Genomic DNA, 23,034 nt, shown 5'->3' on the forward strand with positions numbered 1-23,034 from the left:
CATAGCTCTTTGGTCACTTTAGACATGAATGGGGTCCCCTGATCCGTAAGGATCTCCTTGGGCAATCCCACCCGGCAGAACACAGCAAACAACTCCCGAGCTATAAGCTTTGCTGCAGTATGTCTGAGAGGTATCGCCTCGGGATACCGGGTGGCATAGTCAACGATCACTAGGATGTGTTGGTGCCCTCGAGCGGACTTTACGAGGGGCCCCACCAGATCCATCCCTATCCGTTCAAAAGGGACTTCTATAATGGGTAACGGTACCAACGGACTGCGAAAATGGGTCAGGGGTGCAGTAAGCTGACACTCCGGGCAGGTTTCGCAGAACCGTTTTACCTCCCCAAAGACCCCGGGCCAATAGAACCTTTGCAATATTCGCTCCTGCGTTTTCTTGACCCCTAGGTGGCCACTCATCAGGTGTTTATGAGCCAAGTCGAGGACCCGCCGGCGATGCGGCTGGGGCACCACCAACTGTTCTACCCCTACGCCCCGTATTTCATCTACCCGGTAGAGTAAATCCTGCTTAAGAGCGAAATGGGGGTACCTTACCTGGGCACTGGGCAGCTGTGCCACCCCGTCAACTACTGTCACCCGACTCCGGGCATGTATTAACGTAGGGTCCTGGAGTTGGGCTGTCCCAAACGTATCCGGGGACGCCTCCAACTCCGGGATGGGCTCGACCGTCTCAGCCTCTCCTGCCAATACCTCTAGGGGTGACCTATCGGGTTCACACTCTGTCCCTATCATCGTGACCCCTACGGCAGGTGTCCCGGATTCAGGATTGTAGGGCTCAGGTCCCGGACCGACCAATATCTGAGGGGACTTAGGGGGTCCCCTCCATAAAGTCCAAAAATAGGGCAGATCCCTTCCTAGGATCACGTCATAAGGAAGAGTGTTAAGAAGTCCCACCTCATGTTGCACCTGACCGCAAGGTGCTGTGATGGTGACAATCCCCGTGGGATAGTCGTGGCGGTCCCCATGTATGCAAACCACCCCCACAGTGCGTCCTGTGGCCTTTACTTTAGCTCTCAAGGTGGATCGCACAAGGGTCACTAAGCTTCCGGAATCCAACAATCCTGTAACCGGACATCCATTCACCTGTATTTGGCACAAGTGGGGCTCTGTCTCTGGGGAGACCAGGTCAGCGGTACACACCACCTGAGCATACATTGAACCCCGCCGGGTAACCCCACAATCCATGGGCTCCGTGGTGAGTGGACACTGGGCTTCCATATGTCCCACCCGCTGGCACCGCCAACATCTAATGGGGACGGAAACCCCCTTGACGGGTTGTCGTTTAGGGTACAGAACCTTCCGGACCTCAGGAATGGCGGCCGCGGCCTCAGACGGGACGGTAGGGGACTCCTGTACCGTTGTCAGCGGTGGGTCCTTGGCCCTAGGCTTGGAGGGGCCGGACCGACGGGCGGTACGCAAAGTCTCAGTGTCCCGTATCAAGTCCTGCGTAGCCACATGCCGCTCTACCAGGGACACTAATTGGTCCAGGGTACTCGGGTCACCCTGTCCTACCCACCGTTGAACGGTGACGGGTAAAGTGCGCACAAAACGATCCACTACTACCCTTTCCACCATTTGCGCCGGGCTCAGAGTGTCAGGCTGCAACCACTTTTTTACAAGATGTAATAAGTCATAGGCCTGGGAGCGTACGGGTTTGGCTTCCTCATAGAACCACTGATTTACCCGCTGAGCCCGTACATAGGTATTCACCCCCAACCGAGCCAGTATTTCGGCTTTCAGGGTCACATAGTCAATGGCGTCCTCGGTACCGAGGTCCAGGTACGCTTTTTGGGGTTCCCCCATCAGATAGGGCGACAATACCTCAGCCCACTGCGGGGTCGGCAGCTTTTCCCGCTTGGCCACCCGCTCAAACACCGCCAGGAACGCTTCCACATCATCACCCGGGGTCATCTTTTGCAACGCTTGTCTCACCGCTTTCCGGACGCTGCCGTCGTCACCTGGTCCCGGGGTTGTTGCTGCCGGTCCGGCACGGATCGACTTGGCCAGGAGAACCATCTGTTCTTGGTGCCTTTTTTCCTGCAATTGTAAGGCTTGCTGCTGACGTGCATTGGCCTGCTCCATCTGTTCTTGGTGCCTTTTGTCCTGCACTTGCAAGGATTGCTGCTGACGTGCATTGGCCTGCTCCATCTGTTCTTGGTGCATTTTGACCTGCACTTGCAAGGATTGCTGCTGACGTGCATTGGCCTGATCCAACTGTTCTTGGAGTTTTTTTTCCTGCACTTGCAAGGATTGGAGCAGGTGTGCATTGGTCTGTTGCTGCTGTGCATTAGCCTGAGCCAAATGCTTTAGTATGTCCTCCATGGCGTCGCCGGGTTTGGGCTGTAGTATAGCCGCTCGAATCCAGGACATGCGCAGCTGGGTCACCAGGGATGGATGCTACACCTCACCGGCTGTCATGCCCGCCGATTCTCCACCATATGTGAGGTAGCGCGGTCGGCTGCGCAGCAGAAGACACGGGATCCAGGCATCAAGGTTCACAGCACACGGTTTAATGTCCAAACAAAAAGTCCATAACAAAATACCTGTGCCTCTCCAGCAGAGGGCTCAGGAAGTTCTGGTCACTTCCCCCACACCCGGCACACCTGCCCTCGTTCCTGTTTCCTTTTAACCCTTCCTTAAGCCTGTAGGGAAACAGCATTAACCCTATAGTGGATTTACTTTCTATCATGGAGTGAGCACAACCTGGGCGAGACATACCGGCCGTCATATATAACCCCGGTCACAGTCTCACACTACCTTACATAGTTTTGTATCATCTGCAAATACTGATATTTTACTCTGTAAACCATCCACCAGATCATTAATAAATATATTAAATAGTAGGGGGCCCAATACAGACCCCTGTGGCACCCCACTAGTAACCCTGGCCCAATCTGAGTATGCACCATTAATAACCACTCTTTGTTTTCTACCACTAAGCCAGCTACCTACCCATCTACACACATTTTCCCCGAGCCCAAGCTTTCTCATTTTACTTAGCAGTCTTTTATGTGGGACAGTGTCAAATGCTTTACCGAAGTCGAGATAAATGACATCCAATGATTCTCCTCGGTCCATGTGAGAGCTTACATCCTCATAGAAGCTGATCAGGTTAGTTTGACAGGAGCGATCCTTCATAAATCCATGTTGATATGGAGTTAAACAGTTATTAACATTGAGACATTCCATAATAGTATCCCTTAAAAACCCTTCAAACATTTTACCCACAACAGATGTTAAGCTTACTGGCCTATAGTTTCCAGGTTCCCTTTTGCACCCTTTTTTGAATATTGGTACCACATTTGCTAGCCGCCAATCCAGTGGAACAGACCCAGTTTCTATAGAGTCTTTAAATAAAAGGAATAGAGGCCTGTCTATCACATTACTTAACTCCCTTAATACCCGAGGGTGAATGCCATCAGGGCCTGGTGATTTGTCAATTTTAATGTTACTAAGTCGGTTCTGCACTTCTTCCTGGGTTAGGCAGGTCATACTTAATGGGGCATTTACATGATCACTCTGCATTTCCCCTGGCATATGCTTTTCCTGTGTGAACACAGTTGAGAAAAAAGTATTTAAAACATTTGCTTTTCCCACATCGCTTTCTATGATTTTACCCTCATTATTCTTTAAAGGGCCAACACCATCAATTTTAATCTTTTTTCTGTTTATATAATTAAAGAATAGTTTGGGATTTGCTTTGCTTTCCTTAGCAATGAGTCTCTCAGTTTCTACTTTTGCTAAATATATTTGTTTTTTACACATTTTATTTTTTTCTCTATATATTTTTAATGCTTCCTCGCTGCCTTCTTGTTTTAGCTTTTTAAATGCCTTTTTCTTATTATTCATTGCCCCTTTTACATCCTTATTTAGCCACATTGGTTTTCTCCTGTTCCTAGCCCTTTTATTTCTGTATGGTATGGCTAGCCCGCAGTGGGTGTTTAATACCGATTTAAAAATGTCCCACTTATTTTCTGTGCTCCCATTTTTGAGGACATTGTCCCAATCAATTTGGCGAAGGTCTTCTCTAAGCTGATCAAACTTTGCTTTGCTGAAATTCAGCGTTTTTGTAACCCCCCTCCAAGGCACCTTACTAAAGGACAAGTGGAATTGTATTATATTGTGGTCACTATTCCCTAGGTGCCCATCCACTCGTACGTCTGTTATTCTATCTGGCCTGTTGCTTAAAATTAAGTCCAGAAGGGCTGCCCCTCTAGTTGGGCCTGGTACAAGTTGGGACAGATAATTATCCTTAGTTACTGACAGAAGCCGGTTTCCTTTCTGAGATACGCAGGTTTCAGTTTCCCAGTCTATATCGGGGTAATTGAAGTCCCCCATAATAATCACCTCATTGTGATTTGCTGCTTTGTCTATTTGTTTCAATAATATATTTTCAGTAGTTTCTGTTATATTTGGTGGCTTATAACAAACCCCTATGAGGATTTTATTAGTTTTCCCTCCTTGTATCTCCACCCATAGAGACTCCACCTCTTCATTTCCCTCTTGAATATCTTCTCTTAGTCTGGGCTTTAAACTGGACTTTATATATAGACAGACTCCACCCCCTTTCCTTTTTTTACGATCCCTCCTAAACAATTCATATCCTTGCAGGTTAGCCGCCCAGTCATAACTATCATCTAACCATGTCTCAGTTATTCCTACTATGTCGTATTTCTCCTCATACATTACCAGCTCCAGTTCCTCCATCTTATTGGTCAGGCTTCTTGCATTGGTCAGCATGCAGGAAAGAAGTTTTGCTCCCCTTTTCTCAGCTTCCTTCTGATTACCCTGTCTTGGGTCCTCTTTACGGCATCTAGTATCCTTGATTAGTTTGTCCTTCTGTTGCATGTTCTTGTCTGCTGTTTTTTCTCCCATCCCCTCTTCTTCTAGTTTAAAGCCCTCCTGATGAGTGTGGCAAGCCTTCTGGCGAACGTGTGTTTCCCAGGTTTTGTGAGGTGTATCCCGTCTCTTGCGAGAAGTCCATCGTAGAGGTAATTCACTCCATGGTCCAAGAATCCAAATCCTTGCTGCCTGCACCACCGTCGTAGCCAGTTGTTCAAATCTAGTATCCTATTCCATCTTCTGACACCATGGCCATCGACTGGGAGGATTGATGAGAAAACAACCTGTACGTTCCGTTCCTTAATTTTCTTCCCCAGAATTTCAAAGTCTTCACAAATAGTTGGTAGATCATTTCTTGCCGTGTCGTTTGTTCCTACATGTATCAATAGGAACGGGTATTCGTCCTTGGATCCGAGGATAGTTGGTATCCTGTTGGCCACATCCTTGATTTTTGCTCCCGGTAGGCAGCATACTTCTCGTGCGGTTATGTCCGGCCTGCAGATAGTTGCCTCCGTGCCTCTTAGTAGTGAGTCGCCCATAACTACCACTCTTCTTTTCTTTCTGGATGCACTGCATTTTGCTCCTGAGTGTTTTTGAGTGTCTTTTGTTTCTGCTTTTGTTGACAAAGTAACTTCTTTTGATGATACTGTGTCTTCTCCTGTAGAGACGGTATCATCCTGAGCTGTGCCATTTTCGTTCTCCAGCATGAGGGCTTCATATTGGTTGCTAAGCTGTGTGGGTGGTGCCGACCACTTGATCCGCTGGCTTCTTTTGGTCACATGTGTCCACTTTTCAGCCTCTGTATGTGTTCTGAAGCTTTTCTCACTTTCCATATCCTGAATTGTTGCTTCTGCCTCGTCCAAGAAGTCCTCATTTTCTTTAATTAGCTTCAAAGTTGCTATTCTTTCTTCCAGTCCCTGCACCTTTTCCTCTAAGAGGGCAACAAGTTTGCACTTTTGACAGGTGAAGTTGGATTTTTTGTGCGGCAGATCCGTAAACATGTAGCATGTGTTGCAGGTGACCATGTGGATTTTCTTCTCTTCCATAATGCTGATGTAGCGTATGACAGGCGAAAGTCGCGCGCCGTCAGGCGCACGGTTTTGCGATGTCCTCAAACAGCGAGACCCGGCAAGTCCCAGCAATCGATCAGCTTACGGCGACTCTTCTCTTCTTAAACAGCAACAGTTATCACCACTATGAGATTGTGTTAAAACTATGCCACACTTATCTTCAGTCGCCTCCCTTTACTTCAGTACCTCGCACTCTCAGCACCTTGCTTGCTCTGGCTGGTTTATATAGTTCTACAAGGACTACTAGAAGCTGCTAGAAGCTTCTAGAAACAGGTGTGGCTAATACTACTGACTAAATCACTAGACACACTTTTTTTTTTTTTTTGCTTTTTCACAGTACCCCAGACAAACACAGACAACAAATCCCTAATGAAATTAAACAGTTACAGTTATCACCACTATGAGATTGTGTTAAAACTATGCCACACTTATCTTCAGTCGCCTCCCTTTACTTCAGTACCTCGCACTCTCAGCACCTTGCTTGCTCTGGCTGGTTTATATAGTTCTACAAGGACTACTAGAAGCTGCTAGAAGCTTCTAGAAACAGGTGTGGCTAATACTACTGACTAAATCACTAGACACACTTTTTTTTTTTTTTTGCTTTTTCACAGTACCCCAGACAAACACAGACAACAAATCCCTAATGAAATTAAACAGTTACAGTTATCACCACTATGAGATTGTGTTAAAACTATGCCACACTTATCTTCAGTCGCCTCCCTTTACTTCAGTACCTCGCACTCTCAGCACCTTGCTTGCTCTGGCTGGTTTATATAGTTCTACAAGGACTACTAGAAGCTGCTAGAAGCTTCTAGAAACAGGTGTGGCTAATACTACTGACTAAATCACTAGACACACTTTTTTTTTTTTTGCTTTTTCACAGTACCCCAGACAAACACAGACAACAAATCCCTAATGAAATTAAACAGTTACAGTTATCACCACTATGAGATTGTGTTAAAACTATGCCACACTTATCTTCAGTCGCCTCCCTTTACTTCAGTACCTCGCACTCTCTGCGACGATACAAAATCGTTCATAGGTGTCACACGCAACGGCATCGCTACAGCGGCCGGATGTGTGTCACAAATTCTGTGTCGCTGTAGCGATCTCGTAGCGTGTAAAGCCCCCTTAAGTCTCCAAAGCTCCTCAAAAACTCAGTTTTTGATATGAAAAACTGATTAAAAAAAAAGACCCAGGTGTGCACCACATACCCTAGCTGTGATAAAAATCTTGACATGGGAAGGTCTTATTTTTTTGTATTCTTATCAAGTTTGTACCTGAAATGTAGATCTTCTTCGGCCTTCCTATTGCTGACATCACAGCTGGCAATGAAGCAGGGTATTTTATATTTCTCAAACCTTCCCGTAAACCTTCGGTAGATGGAGACTCTGGCAGCTGAATACTCATCAGACCTGAAATAAATAAGAAACAAGACCTCAGAAATCAAAGTGAACCCATGAGTCACTTAAAAAAGAAGCAGATACGTTCCAATCTTACCGCCTGGATGTGAAATCCGAGTTGAAAGCAATTCACCGAGAACCACTAGTTCATGAATAGAATTCTTGTATCAGAAGACGTATAACATAATATTACTTATAACTTCAGGCTACAAAATAGCTTCAAGTGCTGTGTCATGCCTGCAAAATATTGCCAATCTGTCTACGACCCATTCCGACCTTCTGCTTGTCTACCATATTGGCTGCACACCAGCAGTCCTGACCTTATCCTCTGTACTGTTGTGAATGGACTCCACTTGCTAACGTTGAACCACGTCCTAGTGTTGACTGCCCTATAAATGGAGCCTGTAGAAGGCATCACCAGATCGCTGTCACAAGGAGGGCTTTACAAACATCGCTGACTGTCATGGCGGCTTCGGGATCTGTGCAGACTGAAGATTCTGGCACTCTGGCTGTTGACTTTTCTGATGTCTGTGATCAGCACAGGCAGACTTGGGCGTTGACCCACAGACTTGTGGTTCACAGGCAGAAGTTAATCTCTGCTGGGCTGCTTATTAGTCTCCTTTGATAATAAGCTGTGGGAGAGCCAGCCACATTCGAACCCCTCCTATATATGCTCGCTGGACTCTTCCTTTAATGCCAGTTATAGCTTCTCTATACTGGTCTGGTAAGGTGTTGTGATCCAGACTAACTAGTGGTTGTTGTATTTTGTTGGTGTGAGTGAATGTAGTGTTAGCCCTTGTTGTCCTTTTGTTGCTGCCTTACTTCTCTTGCTTTTTTCCTTAGTTTCTTACTGTCCCTGTGAGTTTACCGTGTGTCTCAGTTTTGGTTTCCCCCCCCCCCCCCCGTCTGTCTTAATCTGTGTTGTCATCACACTCCTGCCCCTTCATTCCCTGGGGAGGAGACAGTTTAGCTCTGGTCAGGAAAACTTGTAAGACTCGCGACTCCGGCATCTTCACAATCAGGGGTAATCCAGACGTTAGGGATAGCCTATGGTCCCTCAATATCCTACAGTCATATGTGACAATCACTGCCCCAAGAGTAAAGTCCAGATCCCTTTGCCTGGGAACTCCTTGACTTCTATTAATGGGTAGACCCCTTGGTTAAATCCATTTCAACCCAGTGTGTCCACATCTTATCCTTTAGGCAGTATGGTTTACAGATTGGGATCCAGGGCTCTGATCTATTTGCCTGAGTGAAAAGTTGCCAAAACTTGCATCTGATTTTCGTGGAGTCAAAATGTCCTTACATTACGCAGACACAGCCTATTGATTTTAAAAGGAAGTGTATAATGCTTAATCTTCCCTGGGTTGGTACTGCTGGAAAAATTTACAATTACTGACTAGTTACCTGACAGATTTCAATTAATCACTAGAAGTCCCAGAAGCAGCAAAAAATAGTGGGAGAGCTAAAATCCTAGGGCAAACTGCACCACAAAAACAAAACCCCAAAAAACCAAAAACAAAACCTTACATGTGCACTACATTATGGGGTTTTTTTAGACACTTTTTGCACCTTGACACGTTGTACCAAAATTGTATCACATTTTGGATACAAATATCTGGTACAAAAAAATCCAGTGAATAGGTGGTGTAAAGTGAGACAAAAGTGTCTGCAGATTTTATAAGAGAATGAACCACTGTCAGCAAAAGGAAGGCTGATTAATTTGGTGCAATTTAAAGGGAATTTTTGATTAGGTTTTTGCTACCTCATCTGAGAGCAGCATGATGTAGGCAAAGAGATTCTGAATCCATCGATGCATCACTTAGATTACTGGCTGAAGCCGTTCTGGCACAATCAGAATGTTTAGATTTAGCAATATAGGAGAGCTGAGAGAGCTGTCCCCGCCCACACCAGGCTCTCCATAGATATTGTACATCGACAGTGAAGTGTGAAACAGAGGGGGGGGAATGCCGGACTGCCATGGATGTGTATGAGCAATGATAAGGGTCCACATAGCCAAATAGATCAGTCCTTGATAAGACAGGCATGAGTGATTTCTATGTGTTAACCCTTGCAACATGTTGTCTTCAGCTTACATAGCAAAAACCTGCTGACAGATCACCTTTGAAGGGTTTGTTTCTTTGTTGCTCAAAGTGAAAACAAGCAATTTTGCAATTTATGTCGTATTTACGCACTTTGCAATGTTATCATTCAAGACTATGCAAATAGCTTTTTCAAAGCCCTGAATTATTATTATTCTAGGCTGAGGGTTAAACGAATACTACACAATAGTTTATGGTGTTCTTACTCCACTCTGATATCTTCTATTTTAGGTAACTCCATCAGGACCTGCTCTGTCGACTTCAGGGGCTTCTCCTTTGGCACCTCCTTAGGAGAGGCAAGTTGTTTTCTTTTACCCTTCTTTGAGGAACCTTCTACTCTTTCTTTTTTGGTCTGAAACAGAATAATAAGTATTTCACATCTGAATATTAAATATCATCGTTGTGGTTTACCGAAAACATGTTTCATCAAGTTCACATTAAAATCTGAATTTCCGACATCCAGTTTTCTTTTAAATTTTTTATGGATCAGATGTGTACAAAGAGACCCTGTCTTACAACAGTCAATTCAGATACTACTGATGTATAATGAGAAAGTCAAGGAGTCGACGGGAAAGTTTCTCGAACAGCAACTTGTTAAAAAATAAATATAGATAAAAGATTAAAAATATACAATCTACAACCAGGAATACTGAACTCTGATGACTGCGTAATACAGTCTTAAAAAAGACCGGTCACTAGTGTTTGCTCTTATTTTATCCCTGCTGTATTGATCACAGTGGGGATAATTGAGGTATAAAATAACTATTTGTCATGGGGTATGTAATGATAGAACAGGAGCTCCTAGGCTGACCCTAAGACTGCGGCCCCTGCGCTGTCTCATATCTCTAAAGTAGGCTTGATGGTTGTCAAGTTTGAGCCCCCAGCATGGCCCTCACTCCTGTTCGAGCTCTGATACTACTCTCCCCCCACCCTGGGAGCGGGTCGGAGACCCAGTAACAAAAACCCCACAAATGGGCACAGACAAGGGTAAACAAAAACTCGCACACACTGCACTTAAACACAATGGAGGGACAGTATGTGAACAGGGGAGTAAAGCAAAAGGGGTAAGGTATTAACGCACAACTGGGGGACTCACACACCATGCAAAACTACCACCATGTAACAGCTAAACCACAAGAACCAGGAAACAAAGCTATATCCGGCACTCAGCCCCAGAATCCAGAACCTTATGAAGGCTGGAGATGGTGATCAGCAGCCTGAGCTCCCAGCAGCTTATCACAGACCAGCAGAAATTAACTCCCGCTGTACTGGAGAGCAGTGAAGCCAGAACCAGCCGACGCCCATGAGAGGCTGTGCAACTAAAGAATTCCAGGTAGTTTGTCGGACTCTGCAGTGTGAACAGAGTCCGACGCCACCATGACACCACACAACAGTATTCTGTTTTTTATTTTATTAAAAACCATATAAAGATGTAAAATTTAAATTTTATAAAAATCTGCGCCACTCCAAGTTTTTATAAATCAAATAATATTATGTAAAAATAGGATTAATAGACCAAAAGGAAACTTATAATTTTTTTTTTTTTTTTAAATTGTTTCCTTTTTTATTTTTTCAATAGACACAATTATAAACACTCAGACTAAATAAAAATCAAGTAATAAGTAAAATTTTTACTAATACTGCAGGTGTTTAAACCCTGCGATCTCAGAAATATATATTTATCATTAAATTGTGAACCACAGCTATTAGCCGTCAGCCGGGGCTTTTTTTTACACACTTATAACTTATCTGTAGCTGTGATTTATTATCTTGTATGCAAATTTTTTACTTATTACTTGATTTTTAGTTAGTCTGAGTGTTTATAATTGTGCCTATTGAAAAAATAATAAAGGAAACAATTAAAAAAAAAAAATAAAAAAATAATATATATATATATATATATATATATATATATCTTTCCTTTTGGTCTATCAATCCTATTTTTACATAATATTATTTGATTTATAAAAACTTGGAGTGGTGCGGATTTTTATAAAATTTTAATTTTATATCTTTATATTCATTTTCCCTTGGCAAATTAAGGGTGTTTGCCAGTATCTAGCTGCCAACCAAGTTATACAGAGTTTAGCGCTGGTATTATCTTCTTAGATATACTATTGTAATTTTATTAAAATCCGCCACATAATTCCAGAGATATAGACCTTTTTATTTAGTGCTAATTGTATGGTCTTTACTAAGGGGGTGTGACTCACTAGATAAAAATGCAAATCAGCCTAAAGTCATGCCTCCGAGTAGCCTGTAAACCTGCACATTAGGGAACAAGAGCTGTGCAGATGGGGTTCTGACTGTGGTCTGGAGCTGACAGTACTGATTACTATACGGTGAGGAAGATATATATCTAATATATATATAAAGCTGAATGTGTGTATGTGTGTATGTATGTATGTATGTATGTCTGGGATTGGCATCTGCACCGTCGCAGCTACAGCCACAAAATGTTGCACACTCACACTTCTGGACCCCGAGAGCGTGATAGGCTATGTTTTGAGGAGAAATTTTAACCCCGCGCTTTACAGTTATCCACCAAAAAACCTGCCTCCATTAAAGCGAATGGAGCTGGGAGCCACAGTGCAGCCAGAACTTCAGAAGAATGCGCAGCCACGCCCTTATTTGGAATGTTGCCGTGTCACAATGCAGCCAGGGAAAGAGACAGACACAGACAGGGAAAGAGGCAGACACAGACAGGGTAAGAAAAAGACATAGACAGGGTAAGAGACAGACACAAAGAGACAGACAGACAAAGAGACAGACTGACAGGGAAAGAGACAGACAGGGCAAGAAAGGGAAAGAGAGACAGGTTAAGAGACAGACACGGACAGGTAAAGAGACAGACACAGACAAAGAGACAGACACAGGGAAACAGACACACAGGGAAAGAGAAGGAAAGAGACAGACAGGTAAAGAGACAGACACAGGGAAAGAGACACAGGGAAAGAGACAGAGGGAAAGAGACCGACAGGGAAGGAGAGGGAAAGAGACAGACAGGGAAAGAGATAGATAGACAGACAGGGAAAGAGACAGACAGACAAAGAGATAGAGAGATATATACAGAGGGGGAGACAGACAGAGAAAGGGAGAGAAACAGAGAGACAGTTACTATCCCGGGCAGCGCCGGGTGCTATGTTGTGAGGCGAAATTTTAACCCCGCACGTTCCAATTTACCAATCAATTTTGCCCCTATCTACATAATGGGGAAAAAGTGAAACGAAAAGTGTTGGGGGCAAATTGACAGCTGCCAGATGTGAACAAGGGGGACTTAAAGAATAAGAGCGATGGCGCCAAAGAGTATATACTGTACAGTTGCTAAGGTGGGGCCCCGACATGGGATACTCACCACACTCGGGGATATGAACACACACACACAATGCGCCACACACTACCACGTACTTGAACACATATACCACCCTCAGCACACATCTCACCATACATACACCAACCTCGCCACATAATCGCCCTAAACACACACAAGTCTGGTATTATCCTTCAAAAATAAAAATCTGATTAATAAGCAGCCAAACTACAAGAACAACAAATGTACCATATAGGAAATCCGGCAGCTATCAGTCACATGACCTGTCTATATGTGTATGTGTGAGCTAATATATACTGTCAGGGGGAGGGCTTTCTGTTGCCTGGAGATTTATCAGGCTGGCAATAGCAACCAATCACAGCTTAGCTTCTATTTTAATTATCTACAGTTAATTAATCTGAGCTCTGATTGGTTAATATAGGCAACAATTTAATAATTATTATTATTATTTATTATTATTTATTATTATAGCACCATTTATTCCATGGCTCTTTACAAGTGAAAGAGGGTATACGTACAACAATCATTAACAGTACAAAACAGACTGGTATAGGAGGAGAGAGGACCCTGCCCGCGAGGGCTCACAGCCTACAGGGAATGGGTGATGGTACAATAGGTGAGGACAGGGCTGGTTGCGCAGTGGTCTAATAATTACATTTCTATCTATTTGTTTTGTGGTTTTGTGTGCAGAATTAATTTTTGTTAATATATTCTATTTTGTTAACAGCAGTTATTAGCCCGGGCGAAGCCGGGTAGTACAGCTAGTATATATATATATATATATATATACAGTGCCTACAAGTAGTATTCAACCCCCTGCAGATTTAGCAGGTTTACACATTCGGAATTAACTTGGCATTGTGACATTTGGACTGTAGATCAGCCTGGAAGTGTGAAATGCAGCAAAAAAGAATGTTATTTCTTTTTTTATTTTTTTTTTTAAATTGTGAAAAGTTTATTCAGAGGGTCATTTATTATTCAACCCCTCAAACCACCAGAATTCTGTTTGGTTCCCCTAAAGTATTAAGAAGTATTTCAGGCACAAAGAACAAAGAGCTTCACATGTTTAGATTAATTATCTCTTTTTCCAGCCTTTTCTGACTAATTAAGACCCTCCCAAAACTTGTGAACAGCACTCATACTTGGTCAACATGGGAAAGACAAAGGAGCATTCCAAGGCCATCAGAGACAAGATCGTGGAGGGTCACAAGGCTGGCAAGGGGTACAAAACCCTTTCCAAGGAGTTGGGCCTACCTGTCTCCACTGTTGGGAGCATCATCCGGAAGTGGAAGGCTTATGGAACTACTGTTAGCCTTCCACGGCCTGGACAGCCTTTGAAAGTTTCCACCCGTGCCGAGGCCAGGCTTGTCCGAAGAGTCAAGGCTAACTCAAGGACAACAAGGAAGGAGCTCCGGGAAGATCTCATGGCAGTGGGGACATTGGTTTCAGTCAATACCATAAGTAATGTACTCCACCGCAATGGTCTCCGTTCCAGACGAGCCCGTAAGGTACCTTTACTTTCAAAGCGTCATGTCAAGGCTCGTCTACAGTTTGCTCATGATCACTTGGAGGACTCTGAGACAGACTGGTTCAAGGTTCTGTGGTCTGATGAGACCAAGATCGAGACTTTGGTGCCAACCACACACGTGACGTTTGGAGACTGGATGGCACTGCATACGACCCCAAGAATACCATCCATACAGTCAAGCATGGTGGTGGCAGCATCATGCTGTGGGGCTGTTTCTCAGCCAAGGGGCCTGGCCATCTGGTCCGCATCCATGGGAAGATGGATAGCACGGCCTACCTGGAGATTTTGGCCGAGAACCTCCGCTCCTCCATCAAGGATCTTAAGATGGGTCTTCATTTCATCTTCCAACAAGACAAGGACCCAAAGCACACAGCCAAGAAAACCAAGGCCTGGTTCAAGAGGGAAAAAATCAAGGTGTTGCAATGGCCTAGTCAGTCTCCTGACCTTAACCCAATTGAAAACTTGTGGAAGGAGCTCAAGATTAAAGTCCACATGAGACACCCAAAGAACCTAGATAACTTGGAGAAGATCTGCATGAAGGAGTGGGCCAAGATAACTCCAGAGACCTGTGCCGGCCTGATCAGGTCTTATAAAAGACGATTATTAGCTGTAATTGCAAACAAGGGTTATTCCACAAAATATTAAACCTAGGGGTTGAATAATAATTGACCCACACTTTTATGTTGAAAATTTATTAAAATTTAACTGAGCAACATAACTTGTTGGTTTGTAAGATTTATGCATCTGTTAATAAATCCTGCTCTTGTTTGAAGTTTGCAGGCTCTAACTTATTTGCATCTTATCAAACCTGCTAAATCTGCAGCGGGTTGAAGACTACTTGTAGGCACTGTACATATATATATATATATATATATATATATATATATATATATATATATATATACATACACACACACACACACACACACACACACACACACACACAGTACAGACCAAAAGTTTGGACACACCTTCTCATCTCTAGAGGAGACTTTGTGCAGCAGGCCTTCATGGTAAAATAGCTGCTAGGAAACCACTGCTAAGGACAGGCAACAAGCAGAAGAGACTTGTTTGGGCTAAAGAACACAAGGAATGGACATTAGACCAGTGGAAATCTGTGCTTTGGTCTGATGAGTCCAAATTTGAGATCTTTGGATCCAACCACCGTGTCTTTGTAGAAAAGGTGATCGGATGGACTCTACATGGCTGGTTCCCACCGTGAAGCATGGAGGAGGAGGTGTGATGGTGTGGGGGTGCTTTGCTGGTGACACTGTTGGGGATTTATTCACAATTGAAGGCATACTGAACCAGCATGGCTACCACAGCATCTTGCAGCGGCGTGCTATTCCATCCGGTTTGCGTTTAGTTGGACCATCATTTATTTTTCAACAGGACAATTACCCCAAACACACCTCCAGGCTGTGTAAGGGCTATTTGACTAAGAAGGAGAGTGATGGGGTGCTGCGCCAGATGACCTGGCCTCCACAGTCACCAGACCTGAACCCAATCAAGATGGTTTGGGGTGAGCTGGACCGCAGAGTGAAGGCAAAAGGGCCAACAAGTGCTAAGCATCTCTGGGAACTCCTGCAAGACTGTTGGAAAACCATTTCCGGTGACTACCTCTTGAAGCTCATCAAGAGAATGCCAAGAGTGTGCAAAGCAGTAATCACAGCAAAAGGTGGCTACTTTGAAGAACCTAAAATATAAGACATATTTTCAGTTGTTTCACACTTTGTTAAGTATTTCATTCCACATGTTTTCATTCATAGTTTTGATGTCTTCAATGTGAATCTACAATTTTTAGAGTCATGAAAATAAAACTCTCTGAATGAAAAGGCGTGTCCAAACTTTTCGCCTGTACTGATATATATATATATATATATATATATAAAAAAAAATATATATATATAAAAAAAAGATATATATATATATATATACATATATATATATATATATTTTTTTTTATATATATATATATACATATATATATATATATATAAAAATATATATATATATTATATATATATATATATATACAATTTCATCAGCTATGTGGGGCAGCCATGTGCTATTAAAGACAACTGAAAGGTGGGGATTACAGTTTATAAAGGGAAAACCTGGTGTCAGGATCCCTTTAGAAAGCCTCTAAAATATTTTATTAATATAATAAAAAATACATATATTTTTTTACATGGAAATGACATGTTAGATTTTAGCCTAAACTCTGCACAGATGTGAGAGGGTCTGACACAGGGATTGTGGTAATGCATTATGCTTACCGAACGGCAGCAAGGATTAAGATCAAAGTAATTAAAGAATCCAGTGTAGAGATTGTTGTGACAATTCTGAGACGTTCTGCACAAGTCATGATAATTCCTGCTCCCTACTGGGCAACTTTAATTAATCCCATGTTATTTCCTGCCTCCAGAATAATATACTGCTGACATCTGTGGTTCACAGGCTGACACCAATTTGTCTTGTTAGTTCTCGGTAGGTATGACAATGTTTTTGCACAAGTCCAAAATAAGAGAAAAACACTAAGTGTTTACAATGATTGATGAACATGAAGTGAATCCATCCAAAACTCTTCCAGAACTGCAGCTTGGAAGTTACTTTTTAGACATTATTTGTAAACCTTGTAGATGTCTCGTCTCTCTGCTTTATGAGACTAGTGACAGATGCAGGGCTTGAGAGTCGTCTCCATGCTAGACTCTCAATATTAAATGTTGCTTTCTTTCCTTTGGGGAGGAGAGGGTTAAAGCCAGTATTCCTTGCCAGCAAGCAGTCTCATTACCAGCTCAGGTGTTTCCGGTTTGTGTCTGCTCCCAGTCCCTTTATATACCCTCAGAGGGTATCGGTTAGGGTACTTTCACACTTGCGTTGGACGGCTTCCGTTGCTATCCGCAGCCTTGAGGAATTATGGTAACCGTTGCAGGAATCCGTTTATTCCTCATAGACTTCTATTAGCTACGGATAGCAACGGATGGTCTTGCATTGCATCCGTCCCGCGGCGCATCAGTTGTTTTGACGCTGACCGCGAGTGACCGTCGGGCGGATGGAACGCTGCATGTAGCGTTTCTGTGCTTGGCGGAGTGTCAAAAAAACGCAACCTGCAGGATTCCGTTGGCGTCCGTTGATTTTATAATGGATGCCTATGGTGGCGGATTCCATTAGAATCCGTCATTTGACAGATTCCATTAACGCAACCGTCTTTACACAACTGCGCATGCTCAGATGTGTGTAAAGTCAAGGGAAAAAAACTATAACGGATTGCATTATTTTGTACGATCTGTAGCATCCATTGTGCCACTATATGCAACGCATCCGTTGCATCCGTCACACAACGCAATGCTACGGATCCAGTCCAACGCAAGTGTGAAAGTAGCCTCATTCTCTGATCTTGATTCATTTGGATGCTTGGCCTTGAGGTGGAAGGAGCTGCTGAAACCGTCTCTTGAAGTTACTGTGGTGACTGCAGCAGTCTGTAGTGGTGTTTTCCTCCCCTGGTGTGTTATATTAGTGCAGCTATGAGACTATTGATCCTTACCTGCCCACACCCTAGCCAGGACTATTGTAGGGTCACTCAGAGCTTCAGGTACCTGCTCGGTGACAGGTGAGGAACCTGTATAGGGACTGACTAGTAGTGCAGAGTACAGCAGCAGGTGAGGACAGGAGGTGTCCATCTTCCCTCTCACTAACGCTAGGGCTCACCATTGTTAAAGTGTCCCCGATGTACCCCTTGTTTGTCATGGAGCTACCCCTGTCAGTTGTGTGTTTGGCCTCACTTTGGACCTTCCCAAAGTCTGCGCCATGACAGTAGTAGAAGATAGTAGAAGAAAAAAAACAGAGTATTAAAAAAAAAAAAACAAAAAAAACAACAACAAGGGCTAGAAAAAAAAGTTACCAGTACCAGTTTTCCTGCTCTGAATGTACTATGTAGGTACAAATCCTTAAATGATATGGATTCCCTTTGGGGACATGCTTTCTTTTATGAAGTTCAGGTATATTTGGCTATAAAGTATTTTATCACAACAGAGTTTAGTTACAATATGGCTGTCTTCTATGTCTTCTTGGCATGACAGTACACTGTCAACTGCAGAATGAGTTAAAAGGAGTTGTCTCGTTTCGTAAAACCTACTTCCTAGCTGCAGTTTATTTAAAAAGTACTACTACTCCCCCTCCCCGGGTCCAGCACTGAGTCTCTGCCGCTGCTCTGATATGGTCTGCAGCGCTGGCGTTATGTTAACAGGGTTGCAGCTTGCGACTCGGCTCAAGTTGACGGCGCAAGCCGCTGAGTTAACTGATTGACAGCCGAACTGCTGATATGATAACAGAACTGCAGACAATAATGCAGACCGGGAACAGCAGGGGAAACTCAGAGCTGGACCTAGGGAGAGTGAGTAGAGAATAGTAAAAAAAACCAAAAACTACAGTTGGGGACAGGTTTTTTTTTCGAAACCAGAAATCCTTACAAGGAGCTGAATGAGAATTTGCATCCAGAACCAGTCTCCTCCATACATCTGTGACTAAGGGGTACTTTACACACTGCGACATCGCTAGCGATCTCATTAGCGATGTGAAATTCTAGATCACAAGTGCGATCTTTCGAGATCGCACATAGGACATTTTACGCATGTGCGATCTCGAAAGATCGCACTTGCGATCTAGAATTTCACATCGCTAACGAGATCGCTAGCGATGTCGCAGTGTGTAAAGTACCCTTTAGTCTCCCGGTACCTACCTACACGCAATGTCAGATCCTCAAAAGATCTCCTTCTCTACTCCACTCTTATCTGCTCTTCCCAGAATCGCATACAAGATTTCTCCTGTGCCTCCCCCATACTCTGGAACACTCTACCCCAGCATATCAGATTTTCAGCTACCCTGGAAAGCTTCAAGAGGAACCTGAAGACCCACCTCTTCCGACAAGCTTACAACCTACAATAACTCTCAGACCAGTACACCACTGCGCAACCAGCTCCGTCCTCACCTACTGTATCCTCACCCCTTGTAGACTGTGAGCCCTCGTGGGCAGGGTCTTCTATACTCCTGTACCAGTCTGTGCATTGTAATGTTCACGAATATTATACTTGTTTTTATGAATACCCTTTTCAGTTGTAAAGTGCCATGAAATAATAAATAATAATAATTTGTAAGAAGCTTGTTCCTGATTATTTGCATGTATTAACATTGCAGAAGTCAGACAATAGTTGAGTAAATGGCCCAAAGAGTAATTATCAGCAGCACATCTAATCTGAGCAGGGGATATGCAAACTGTATTTGAAGCAAACTGTTGAATAATGGTCATTAGTCCCCATACAGTTGGCATCAGCCCATGTAAAAAAGGAACTTCCAACGAGCACTGATCCATTTGTTAGACTATCGATTGGCATTCGTTATGCCATGTAAAAGGATAGCAAAAGAGCACTGCCAGGAAAAAAAAAAATATGTACTTCTTAGGTCAGATGCAATTTATATGTTGTACAGTGTCCATCTGTTCTCCGGTTGCCAACGCCTTTCTGGTGTAATTCTATACACCGTGCCCGCAATTCATACTAGCCAGATTGGAGAGTGTTCTATGTGTTGACGTGAAGTCTAAAGGGGGCTTTACACGCTACGATATCGTTAATATCATAAAAAAGAGAAGTTTTGGCAGCACTCTGCGGTGTCAAGAAATCTATTTTATTTTTCTCTTTTGCAGACAGGTGATACAAACATGAGGGAGCAGGGGGAGTGGAGCACAAGGACGACGGTACCATTTCGCACCTCTAGGGGTGCTTTCACGGGTCCACACAGAGCAACGTGAGTGTTAACCACTTAAATAGGGTAATTTTTTAACTCAACGCGTTACTTGTTAAAAACAAATTAAAAACATTCACTGAATAACAAACACTCTTTAAGCTGATGTTAGGACATAATCAAAGTATGACTCAAATAGATATTATTCAGTAAAGACATCGTATTAGGACTAATAATTCAATAGTCATTTCAAAAACATGATATATAATCATTGTCGTGTCAGAAATCTCATTTCAAACACTAGTTTTATAAATATATTAATCTTGATTTTTAGTGACCAAAAAAGTATGTAGAACTATTATATCATATGACTACTGTATATATCTTATATACTTGATCAAGACAGAAAAATCTGAAAAGAGAGGACAGATGTATAATATAGGGAAAGAAAAAAAAAAAAAATTCTCCTATAAAAAAAATGGCTAAATCATTCTTATCGTTGAACCCAATGGGTCCCATTGCCTTACTTTCTATAATCCATCGGGCCTCTCTTCTCAGCAAATATTTGTGCATATCCCCCCCTGCTGGGGAGGGTGTAATTTTTTCCAAACCTGCAAATTGTAAAAGTCTATGATTACCATTATGTGTGTTACGCATATGAGTGATGAGGCGTGTGGCTCCAATGCCAGTACTGATCAAGTGTGAATGTTCCCGGAATCTGATAAAAAGGGGTCTAATTGTCTTGCCTATGTAGAAAAACCCACATGGGCAAAAGATGACGTACACTACCCACTTAGTGCGACAAGTAACTAATCCTTCTATTTTATACCATTTATCACCTACTTTGATGTTTTTCCCTGTGAGATATTGATCACAAAAGGAGCAATTCTCGCATTTGAAATTCCCTATGGGGGCTGCCCTTTCTAGCCAGGTTTTTTGTTGGATAAATCGTCTCTTTATGAGTAAATCTCCTATATTTTTGGACCTACGATAAGTAATTTGCGGTTTTCTAGCTGCTATCTCCTGTAAATCTTTATCATTTTCAAGACGATTTATCCAACAAAAAACCTGGCTAGAAAGGGCAGCCCCCATAGGGAATTTCAAATGCGGGAATTGCTCCTTTTGTGATCAATATCTCACAGGGAAAAACATCAAAGTAGGTGATAAATGGTATAAAATAGAAGGATTAGTTACTTGTCGCACTAAGTGGGTAGTGTACGTCATCTTTTGCCCATGTGGGTTTTTCTACATAGGCAAGACAATTAGACCCCTTTTTATCAGATTCCGGGAACATTCACACTTGATCAGTACTGGCATTGGAGCCACACGCCTCATCACTCATATGCGTAACACACATAATGGTAATCATAGACTTTTACAATTTGCAGGTTTGGAAAAAATTACACCCTCCCCAGCAGGGGGGGATATGCACAAATATTTGCTGAGAAGAGAGGCCCGATGGATTATAGAAAGTAAGGCAATGGGACCCATTGGGTTCAACGATAAGAATGACTTAGCCATTTTTTTATAGGAGAATTTTTTTTTTCTTTCCCTATATTATACATCTGTCCTCTCTGTTCAGATTTTTCTGTCTTGATCAAGTATATAAGATATATACAGTAGTCATATGATATAATAGTTCTACATACTTTTTTGGTCACTAAAAATCAAGATTAATATATTTATAAAACTAGCGTTTGAAATGAGATTTCTGACACGACAATGATTATATATCATGTTTTTGAAATGACTATTGAATTATTAGTCCTAATACGATGTCTTTACTGAATAATATCTATTTGAGTCATACTTTGATTATGTCCTAACATCAGCTTAAAGAGTGTTTGTTATTCAGTGAATGTTTTTAATTTGTTTTTAACAAGTAACACGTTGAGTTAAAAAATTACCCTATTTAAGTGGTTAACACTCACGTTGCTCTGTGTGGACCCGTGAAAGCACCCCTAGAGGTGCAAAATGGTACCGTCGTCCTTGTGCTCCGCTCCCCCTGCTCCCTCATGTTTGTATCACCTGTCTGCAAAAGAGAAAAATAAAATAGATTTCTTGACACCGCAGAGTGCTGCCAAAACTTCTCTTTTTTATGATATTGGTACTTGCTCTGGCTTCTTGGCATATAGCACCACGGTAGTTCAGGACTTCCACTTGCCGTCAGCTGTTTTTTTCAGCCAAGTCCAATGTGAGGATACAGCAGCTGATCTGCACTTCAAGCACCCACAAGACAGGCTCTACATGGAATTGAGACAAAGGACTTTCTTGCAGCATTTTCCACAGAGTGGTAAGCAGTGCAGTGCACAACTTCTGTTTTTTTCTTTTATCACGATATCGTTAATGTTTTGTCGTCGGGGTCAAGTTGTTAGTGACGCACATCCGGCGTCATTAACGATATCGCAGCGTGTGACACTGACCAGCGACCTTAAGCGATCTCAAAAATGGTGAAAATCGTTCACCATGGAGAGGTCGTCCCAAACTCAAAAATCGGTAAGGGTTGTTTATCCAGGTGGTTCATCACTCATGCGGCAGCACACATCGCTATGTGTGACACCGCAGGAGCGAGGAACGTCTCCTTACCTGCCGCCGGCCGCAATGTGGAAGGAAGGAGGTGGGCGGGATGTTACGTCCTGCTCATCTCCGGCCCTCCGCTTTGATTGGCCGGCCGCTTAGTGACGTTGCGGTGACGTCGCTGTGATGCCGAACGTCCCTCCCCCTTGAAGGAGGGATTGTTCGGCAGTCACAGCGACGCCGCTGACCAGGTAAGTATGTGTGACGCTGTCGTAGCGATAATATTCGCTACGGCAGCGATCACAAACAATCGCATGCGCGACGGGGGCGGGTACTTACACGCTTGCTATCGCTACAAATTGCTAGCGATATCACTACCGTGTAAAGCCCCCTTAAGAGCCTCCGCGTTACATGATGAAAGCAACTTTTGTGCCATATCATAGAAGCAGTGTGACCTGAAAAGTCTGACCTGTGGTCTCGTGGTG

The 23,034-nt window shown here is 43.1% G+C and overlaps 1 protein-coding gene across 2 annotated transcripts in view; it reads right to left on the reverse strand.

Annotated features, from left to right (window-relative positions):
- CFAP74 (cilia and flagella associated protein 74) overlaps positions 1–23,034 on the reverse strand; it is a 365,782-nt gene that overhangs the window by 60,165 nt on the left and 282,583 nt on the right. For both annotated transcript variants that reach the window (XM_075327962.1, XM_075327961.1), the window contains exons 28-29: positions 9,641–9,786; positions 7,210–7,344 (exon numbers count right to left, since the gene is read on the reverse strand). In XM_075327962.1, the coding sequence (XP_075184077.1) occupies positions 7,210–7,344; positions 9,641–9,786 (281 nt within the window). The remainder of the gene's footprint in view (positions 1–7,209; positions 7,345–9,640; positions 9,787–23,034) is intronic.

This window comes from Anomaloglossus baeobatrachus, chromosome 11, assembly GCF_048569485.1.
Source record: "Anomaloglossus baeobatrachus isolate aAnoBae1 chromosome 11, aAnoBae1.hap1, whole genome shotgun sequence".
NCBI lineage: Eukaryota > Metazoa > Chordata > Amphibia > Anura > Aromobatidae > Anomaloglossus > Anomaloglossus baeobatrachus.